This window comes from Trichomycterus rosablanca, chromosome 21 (assembly GCF_030014385.1).
Source record: "Trichomycterus rosablanca isolate fTriRos1 chromosome 21, fTriRos1.hap1, whole genome shotgun sequence".
Classification (NCBI taxonomy): domain Eukaryota; kingdom Metazoa; phylum Chordata; class Actinopteri; order Siluriformes; family Trichomycteridae; genus Trichomycterus; species Trichomycterus rosablanca.
Window position 1 is genome coordinate 10,123,482 of NC_086008.1, and position 10,720 is coordinate 10,134,201.

General features: G+C 37.9%; 1 protein-coding gene across 1 annotated transcript; it reads right to left on the minus strand.

Moving 5' to 3' along the window:
* Window positions 1-6,924: 6,924 nt before the first annotated feature.
* Window positions 6,925-8,958, minus strand: LOC134335597 (natterin-3-like). The gene is made up of 2 exons (XM_063018159.1): window positions 8,865-8,958; window positions 6,925-8,024 (listed from the first exon to the last, which is right to left on the minus strand). The coding sequence occupies exons 1-2, from the start codon at window positions 8,956-8,958 to the stop codon at window positions 6,925-6,927; spliced, it is 1,194 nt and encodes a 397-aa protein (XP_062874229.1).
* Window positions 8,959-10,720: the final 1,762 nt, after the last annotated feature.

Here is a 10,720-nt window from a genome sequence, read left to right on the forward strand (position 1 = left end):
TGTCCACATGGGTGTCCTCTGGGTGTCCTGGTTTCCTCAGACCTTCCAAAATCAAAAGTTTGTCTGCATTCCAAATGGGTCAGTTCCAAAAATAAAAAGCCTTTCTAATAACCTAATACTGATTATCTTTAATACTTACTTCATAAATAAAAGAAAAACATAGTATCATAATTGTATAAAATTTTTGCACTGTAGTTGTCAATGACACTTCACAATGAGATCTTCATTCTGCATTCACTTGGAGATACTGTTGTCACAAATCAGCAAAATACATGCACCACTTCTTTCTTAATTAGAAGGCATTACGCCCTTTGACCTCCAGCTCTTGTTACTTCATTAAGGTAAGAACAAAAGAACCATTGAAAGGTTAACAAAGACTAACAAAGAATATACACAGGCTTGTAAATTCTGCCTACCATTTGTCACATTATTATCTGTGGTAATGTGGTAGGTATTTCCTTTAATACCTTTGACTCATCCCTCTTTATTACTTTACTACCCACTTGGCTTTTATTACACCACTATTATACATCAGATCATCCTACAATGACAAACAAGATTCCCCCAAGCTAAAAAAAAAAAAAAAAATGATATGAATGAAATCCCACTGTTACCACTTCCTCTGATTGTCTATTTTACACAGCAGAAAAAAAACAGCACAAATCTATAGTTACGACTTGTCATTAGAGTGTAGCCTCGGGTGTAACGTGTGCCTGAGGTGTGCCGGAATCATGCTGCTGTGTGACTAAGGTACCGAGCGGCTGCTGTTTTCACATGCATGTGCAGATTGCGGTTAAGCTCCCGCTTTATTCCACACAAAAAAAAAAACCATGAAGGAGTCTGATCTGCACCTGCTGCTCTCTTTACTCAAGACAAACATTTGCAGTGACGGCTGTGAGTTTTGGTGGAAGGCAGAGAAGGAAGAAGGGTGACCAATAAAATGCAATCAAAGCAGAGGGTACTTTCCCCTCAGCATGACACACCTGGATTCATGTGCCAACCTCAACAAAGCTGCATCACTGGTTTATTTTTATCCCTGATCTTTACAGTAGAGTGTGCATGACTGACTGTGGATTGTTTGTTTTACAATAATTTTCTACCTTCTTTTAAAGAGATTTGTCTGTAAGCTTTTCAAACAGGGACAGTGCATTCACACACAAGAACCAAACGAATACACACACACACACTTACATTAAAATTTTTGGCATTTAGCAGACGTTTTTTTTTTTATCCAAAGCGATTTACAGAACTGTGACAGTATAATGTCTAAGCAATTGAGGGATAAGGGCCTTGCTTAGGGCAGTTTTAGCCTAGTGGTTAACGTACTGGACTAGTAATTGAAAGGTCGCTGGTTCAAGCCCCACCACTGCCAGGTTGCCACTGTTGGGCCCTTGAGCAAGGCCCTTAACCCTCAATTGCTCAGACTGTTTACTGTCACAGTACTGTAAGTCGCTTTGGATAAAAGCGTCTCCTAAATGCGGAAAATGTAAATGTAAAATGCTTAAGGTTGCAACCTGGCAGTGACCCTTGAATTACTAGTCCAGTTTCTTTCTATCTAGCCAGACTCCGTAAAACAAATGTGATTTTACTTTAAGTAACATAATAAAGAGAAAATTACATTATTTTAGCCTTTAGAAGAGTAAAGTTCTATGGGAATAAAGTTTCTATTTTTCATCAATCGCTTTATCCTGGTCAGGGTCGAGGCAGGTCTAGTTCCACCGGGAATCACTGGTTGCACCGCAGGAAGGAGATTCCACTCTGGATGGTGGTGGAATTAAAAAGCTTATAAAATCTTTATTTTCTTCACAAATGTTAACAATGTTGCCACTGTTTACTGTTAATTGGTATTACAAAGTTAACCCGATAATTTCATTTATAACTTTTTCAATATTAAAATAAAAGATCGTTTTAGAATATTTAAAATGTACATTTCAGAGTGCTGTAGCAATAACACAGCGGCACTGGGAGTCTAACAGTTATCAGAGTAGTTCCAGTGTTTGTTTTGGTTCAGTATTAATTACACTGTTATGACTGTGTTAACATGGGTTGTGCTGGACTTTTTCTCTCTCGTGAGACCATGGCATGCACAGACTTGACCAGACTGAGTACTGTTTGCACATGCCGTGACCTGCTGTCAATCTTGCTGATAAAAATATCAACTAACATATTTCCTGTACATTTTTCACCCTTGGTAACAATTTTAGCATGGAATCTGATGTACAGTTTGGAAATAGAAGTTAAGACACTCGTATTTAAATAAAATTTATTATTTAATTTATGTTTAGTAATACTGACAGATAGTAACACTGACCACACTATTTTAAAACGGTGCTGTCTGGTAGCTACACTATATGGCCCAAGGGTTTGTGGAGACCTGAACATCACATACAGAATCATGGGTAGTAATATATATCTGGTCCCTACTTTTCTGCTATAACATCATCCGCTCTGCTGGAAATGCCAATGTGGGCTATCTGCAGGCAGAAGGTGGACCGGTTGCACTAAATTCCCCCTAGGTGTAAAGTGAGTGGATGGGTTAGTAGGTGTTGCCCTGTTATTAACTGTCTCCAGTGCGTCCAGTTGGACCAAGATTCTACAAACTGATAACAAATCAGATACGACAGGGATTATTTACATTCAGTCACAAGAACTTGCCATGACCATGCCAACAACTTTGATGCTCTATAATACCAGTTTGATCCCTGCTCTGGGTGATTAAGTTTGAGTACTTTTTTCCCACAGCCCCTGATTGATCTTCCATTTGTATTTGGTTCAGTTTACTGCATTTAGGTCCTGATTATTTGGGTGGTGAGCCCTCTGTTCTGTTTTTTTTAACCCTGTTGCTACACTAAATACATCTGTTTACCTGCTCAAGCCTAATTAGCTTCATTACATATTGATTGTTTCATCAGAGGCCTTCTATATCAGTAATCCCACATTGTGTGTTAACTAGTTGCCTACCTATTCTACTCCAAGATGCAGTGTATAGGCATTTTAACATATTTTGTATGATTAATCACTTATTTTATTTGTTTGGTTAAATAAATCACTGCATATAGTCTTTTTTAAACCAAATATTTTTCAACATTTTGGGATACAGTGGCACAGTGATCTAACACAGTAGTCTAGTCTATTACCACCAAGGTTTTACAATAAAGTTATTGACTGTGGAAAAGGGGGTAGCATGGTCCTTCATATGTGCTGAAGTAAAGATTGGCCATGTGTTAGGGTATTGTGCGGCATGCAGAGGTCACCAAAGTACCAGTAATTTTTTTAATGGCATGTTCAATCAGTTGTTTTTTAAAGCCAGTTTCAGCAGTTGAACATATACCAAGTTTGTAGCCAGCAACATAATGATCTTTAACAATAGCCATGTAGAACCACTAATTCAGCAACAGAATGTCCTTTATTCTCAGACTTAAAATGTCCTACTCCTGGTTGGCCCAAACTCATTAAACATATGTCTACTATTTCCTTTTAATCTAATACCATGCAGCAGACAAAAGAAGAATATTTCAGCCTTAACCCCAGTGTACCTCAAAGCCTAATGAAGAGATCAAATCTAACCGACATGGGACAGGAACAAAAAAATGACTGGTCTACACTATGAGATATTTTAAAGGAAGAACAATCATTAGGGATGGAAGGAGTGTGGCATGGTTACGGAAGCAGAAGCTCTGAATGGAGACTGAGCTGTAATAAAGGATTAATTGAGGAATTAGGACTCTATTTTAGAGTGTTCCTGATCCTCATTAGGCCTTTTCCTATATCAGTGGGTCAATTTATTATCTCACTTAATGACAGCATTAGAGAAAGAGGATGTACTGTAGGAACTGTTTAATGGGAAAGTTCTTTGACCCACTAAGATAGGCTATGGGAAGAGGGTCATATTTTTAAATGAAGTCAAATGTTTATATACACTTCTGCTTTTTCCAAAATTCCAAAATTACATTACAGCACAACTCAAGTTTGACACAGTTTGTGGCATCAAGCATTCATACTATATTACTCAAATGTGATGTTACTGTATATATAATAAGAATTATTATTCCAAAATGGCTCCTTAGATAGATTTTGTCCACATAAATAATAAATTATAATTATAAGTTTTACATGCTATTTTACATAATACCCTAATAACAATAGCAGAAAACACATTTCTTATTTTATTTTATTCTACTCTTTATTCTACTCTACACTGTACTGGAGCTGCCGTAACACTCGAATTTCCCCCATGGGGATCAATGAAGAATAATAAAGAATCTTATCTTATCTTAATAATAGTTATCACAATATTGGGCTCCCTAAAGAAATGGTTACTAGGACCATTTGTTGAACCACTGAGAGGCCAATAAAAATATTATGGTCATATGTACTCTATATGGCCAAAAGTATGTAAACATCTGATCTTAAAACCATGCCCATTATTATGAAGTTAGCTATAACAGCCTTTGCTTTACTGAAAAGGCTGTACACAGTGTTTACATGCTTTTGTCCACATAGCATGTTCGAGGTGAATTATCTGAGCTGTTAATTCTATCTTTCACAGACAAAGGGAAAGGTGCTGACCACAATCGAGACAGGCCATCGCATCTGTTAAGTCAATATGTACCCCCAACACCATTCAAACAAATCCTAGTGTGAAAACATGAATAATGTACACATTCCCCATTTAAATTTTATTGCGAGAGACACGACTACTGCTTAATTCAATGTTTGCATTTCCGGACTTTCTAGACAGTTGAAGTCTGCTGCTCGTTTGCATGGGTTTGCATATGGAGTTGAGATGGTGCGATTGTGTGACTGATCGACTGTTTAGATAGCAGTAGTGTGCACTTGTATGCTTACAGTATAAATACAGGCTATTATGATGATCCAGATCTTAGTCAACACAGCACCTGTCACAAGGTGACAAGTATTCAGACACCTGGATGTGATTTTGTGATATAAAAAAATACCAGATAGATTGCAGGAGAACATGGCAACAAATGCCATGACAAAACAAAACCAGCAATGTTTAAACATAACTAAGGGGGAAAATCTAAAATGTATTGGGTAAATTACAAATATTTGAATATTCCTTTGCAAGTGTCTCATTTGCTTTTAAAAAAGATTAGAAAATGTGGCAATATGTAAGGAATGAAAACAAAGCAGTTTATTCAGCTCACAAGACAACTTGGCAGACTAAAACTCAGTATGGCCAAAACTATGTGGACACCCCTTTTAAATATTGAGTACAGATTTTTTAGCCATGTTCAGCCAAATTAAATATATACATAAAATACATGCTTTTAACTTTGTAACAGTTTGATGAAGCCCCTTTTCTGCTGTGCTTGACTGTACCACTGTGCACAAAGCATGGATATGGTTTGAAAAGTTTGGCTTAAGGATTCTTTCAGGATTCTGCACAGAGCCATGACATCAACCCTATACAACACCATTAGATAAAATAGAATGTCAAAATGAGCCAAGCCTCCCTGTCCAATAGCAGTGCCTGACTGCACAAATACTTTTCTGGCTGCAAATTGCTCCATATTAATACCCAGGGGACTGAATTTGTCCAGTAAGCTCAATGGAATTTTGACTATACTCTTAGTGGAAACTACTTACTGTGTCGTTTTAAATTCTGTAGTAAAGCTATAGACTCACAATTCCTTTTAAATGTCAGTTTTCCCTACCTTTCAGTGCACTGTTTATTCAAGAATTTCAAGGAAACCACTTTTAGGCTGTGCTGACCTCTGCTGATGGCTTTTGTACAGAAAAAAGTAAGTACAGCCATTTTCATTAACCCATGTGTAGTGACACAATTTATTTATTTATTTATGCATTTTCTCCCATTTTCTCCCAATTTAGCGTAGTGTAGCGTTTGTCTTTCTCTGCTGGGGGATCCCTGATTGCAGTCAAGGTGGGTACATTGCTGCTCACGGCTCCTCCGACCCATGCGCAGCCCCCAGCGTAACCCTTTTTCACCCATGCATTCCGCACAGGCGCCTCTCTATCTGCTAATCAGGGTCCTTACACAGCGTCTGAAGGCCCCACCCACATAGTCCGGTCATCCCGCTCTAGCAGAAACGTGTCTGCAGCAGGCACTGCCAATAGCGCTAGATAGCGTCCAGTCAACCGGTGGCGCCTCACAAACTCTTTATTCATTAATATATGATGTTTTTAGACCTTTTTATGTACAAACTGAGCAGTGTATTCATATATTTTTCTATAGATCACACACACTTCAATAAAACTAAGCCTAAAGCTAAACATAAAGCTATATAAATTATAAATAATATAAATATAAAAGCACAAGAGCTACCTGAATGTCTTTATGAATACACCCAACCAACTGTTAGCACTGGGGATTCGAAATCTGGATCCCAGCAGTAGTGGGCTAGCGTAATTTACCACGGCTCCACCAACAAGATGTTTTTCCCATTTTTTCTCTAATTTGATATTCATAAAGTAATTTATTTTACAGTAAATATAAATTAATCATGGTACACCAATATTTAAAACAGAAAAAGCTTGTGAGGCATGGGGGCACAAAGTGATACAATGGTTCCACGTGGCAACGTGCCCTGATGACCTGGATTTATTCCTTGTCTTTGGTCTCTGTCTATGTAGAGTTTTCTAATAACCCCCTGTCTCCATGTGATTTTTAATCAGGGTACTCCCTGGAGTTTCCTTCCACCTCCAAAATACACACAGAAGGCATATTGCCCCATGGGTGTGAGTGTGTCTTCTCTTACAGAATGTGTTTCTAGGTGGCACTAAATGAAGCAGTTTCTGAAAATCAATAAATGAATGAATGAATAACAAAAACACCAGTCTACTTTAGGACACTTTATTAATATTAAAGTGTAAAAGCAAAATTAAATTTCATGCAACTGGGTGGAGAAAGAACTTTGAGGTGTAGGAATCAATCTTATTGTTTTAGTCACTTTCAAACTGGCATGGAATGGAATCAGGAACAGGCGTACAGCGTTCCACCACAGCATTAATTTCTCCGATCTTCACACCATCATACGTCCCAGTAATAGTGGTCCAGTGGGTGTTACCATTGCTGTATGTACGACTTAGGCGGGCTGTGAATGGGATATCAGCAGTCATCCTTCTAGCTTCCATCCTCACTAGGCATGAATGGTTGGGAGGTACTAAGACTTCTACAGACATAGAATGGCTAATAGTCTCAATTATCTTGGTCCCCTTAGAAAAACTCACAGTCTGTTCCTTGGTAAAGTCTACATTGTCTGGGTTGATGATTGGGATCTTTCCAGTCATGGTTGAAGTGGACCCATTGCGAGTCTCTCTGCCAATATCCCAAAACCTTTCCACAGTACTGGACTTTTCTAAGAGGACTGTCTTTGTAATGCTGGAGCATTCATAGTTGGTGGCTCTGGCCATTTGGATGGTCTCAGGAGGGTGATGGAACAGTTTGATCTGGTCAACAGCATACTGCACATGGGAGATATGCTGGTTGTATGTGTCAGTGTTAATAATCAGCACGTCATAACTCTTGTACCAGTACTCCTTGCCCTCCCAAGGCAGGAAGAAGGCCTTGTGCTGAGTGACAACCTTGCCCAACCCATATTTGTTCTTGCCAACGAAGATGTCAAGTCTTGGGCATGTCTTTACTGAATGTTTGGGCACAGAACCATAGGAGTCTTCTTTCCATTCCAAGAACTCAAAGTGGTCCTCATTGACCAAGATCTCAAACTTAATGGCACTGTACTCAGAATCTGCATATGGGTAGTTGCAATACGGACCTTTGTCTGGGTTGTAGAAACCAGCCTCACAGTTGAACTTGCACACATAATCCGTGCGTTTAGCGTAGCCATTGTAGATGCCTACAGCCCCATTTGGAAGTGTGCCATTCCAGGTTTCCCACTTTAAGCTGCTACTTTCTTCAAACATGGACAGTGAGCTTTGTGTCTCCTCAGAGACTAACTCTGGGTTTGATTTGGAAGGTACCACTGGAGTCCAGGCATTAAGGGGCGGGACCACCTCCGCCAAGTCAGGGTTTAGTCTGACCTCTAAATTAAGAGACACATATAGAAGAACATCATTCAGATAAAAAAAAAAATTCAAAATCCATCTAGGAATATAAAAAACTCATGGCCTACTATACAAAAATAAAAAACAATATATATTTACATATAGTGGCTTAATTTTAAATACAACAAAATTATTGACATTTATTTTTTGCAACCCCCCTCTGTTGCTTGCTTTACCACCTCAGTTCTGACTAGGGAAAGACTAAAGCTGGTGCCTCAACAACTCTCAGAGCTTGCATATTGCAGCAACAGTGAGGAGAAACCCAATCTGACTTTCTTTCCCAGAAAAACAGCTAATTGCCTCAGTAGAATGTATGTCCAATCAGTAGCACTGCTTAGATTCAAACTCACAAACCCTGCATTGCTGAGCTTGAATTGCCAGACACCAGTAATAAAAACCATTACACAGTGGGGATGGTTGGTTGGGGATGGGATGGTGTTACCTGGTTTAGACTTATGCCACATATTACATAGTGAATTCAAGGGAAAAAAAAGGTTTACCTTGGTCTCATCAGAACACAAGAATAATATGCTTTGCTAATCAAACCTATTAGTGTAACACCTTGGATATAGTTAATCCATGAGCATCGAATTTAGGATAAGTACCAGTTGGAGTCAGTAACAATAATATGGTACAATGTACAGTCTGGGATTACAAATTATAAACAGTTTAAGGGGTAACCTGAGGCACTGTATGCAATGTCATCAATAGTCTGGGTACTTTGCAATATGTTGCAGGTGACAATTGGTAACAAACATAAAGTAGGTAAAGAAACTTAATGTGAATATAATCGTGCTATAAGTGTGAGTGAAACGTACTTTTTGCACCATTGAGATCTGGGGTGGGGACAGAGAGCAGTGATGGCACACAAACCAGCAGTACAGTCAACACTAAAGATAGTGCTGTCCTCATCTGGTAGGAAATAAAAATACAGCATAAGGACCTCTGATCATGCTATCATATTTCATATAATATAAGATATATAACATGAGATGTATAATATGAGGTGTATAACGTGAGATATATATTATGAGGTGTATAATATGAGGTATATAATATGAGGTATTACATGAGGTGTATAGCATGGGATATATAATATGAGATGTACAGTATATTATGAGGCATATACTATGAGGAATATGAGGTGTATAATATGAGATATATAATATGATGTGTATAACAAGATATATAATATGAGGTATATAATATGTGATGCATAATATGAGGTATTTAATATGAGGTATATAATGTGAGGTATATAATATGAGGTATATAATAGGTAAACAAGCAATTACTGACTTTTAACTGGTCTGCTGCTATGCAAAATTTGTCAGTATCCTGTACAAACCTATCAATAAAATGGACCATCAAATAGGACACTGAGCAGATGTAATTTTGATGCTGGGCCATTCTGAACATAATTATATAGCCAAGTGGTGGGTCACTTACATTATATGGCCAATAGTATGTAAACACTCTTCAAATTATTGAAAACCTTTTGCCAGGCATTCCCATACAACATCAGTGCCTGACCTTAGAAATTATTTTGTCATGGCCAGGTGTCCATATAATTTTAGTCCTTTAATACACTCACTAACATGTCGCTGTCTGCTAAAATGGTTAACAACCAATTACATCTGGTCCATGGTGGTTGTGTGATGGTCTCTTTCAATTGATGAATGAGTATTTAAAAGCTACAGCAAACGATGGGCTACAGCAAACCAGTAAACGTGCAGTTAAATTAATGTTAGGTGTACGAAATATTTTCAAGATGCATTGTAATTATCAAATGTGCAACAACAATTTGTCATTAAATAATGTGTGTTAGTTTCAGTAATATTATATAAATTTAAAAAACCATCGTTTACAGTAATTTTACTGTTAAAAAATTTTCATAAGTGCTGTAGAGTTATAAATAGTGTCTTACCTTGTCAAACTCCTATTCAAGTGTTGAGCTGAGCTATTGCCACAGACTCTTAAGCTCTTATAATTGCCCCCAATAAACCAGCACTGGTGATTTGATTATACCCTTGACTTTTGGCCATCAATTCATTCATTCATTCATTCATTTATTTTCTGTTTTACCTCCGCTTTATACTGGTCAGTGTCACGGTGGGTCCAATTTATTGGGCAAAAGACAGGAAATACCAAGAATAGGTCACCAGTTCATCACAGGGCACACACACACACCTACATACACACACACATACATACATACATACATACATACAGTACATACATACATACATACATACATACATACATACATACATACAACAATCGGCCTGACTGCATTTCTTTGGACTTGTGGGATGAAAACCAGAGCACTTGAAGGAAACTCACACGGATACTGGGAGAACATGCAAACTCCTCACAGAAAGGACCCTGACCGTCCAGCTGAGGAATCAAACTTAGGCTCCTCTTTCTCTGAGGCGACAGCGCTAACCCATTGAGCCACCATGCCGCCCTTTTGGCTATTTAATGTACATTTATTTGGTTCAGTACCAAAACCAAGATTAGTTAAAAAATCAGACATAAGACCACAGAGTTAACTGTGGAGGCAGTGGGCATTCTCTGAATTTGTAGAGTCTTAGTCTTATTTACTCTTTAATGTTGTATCTGCTTAATGTTATATAAGAAAAATACAATTTGATACAAAATGCATTGTTTAAAT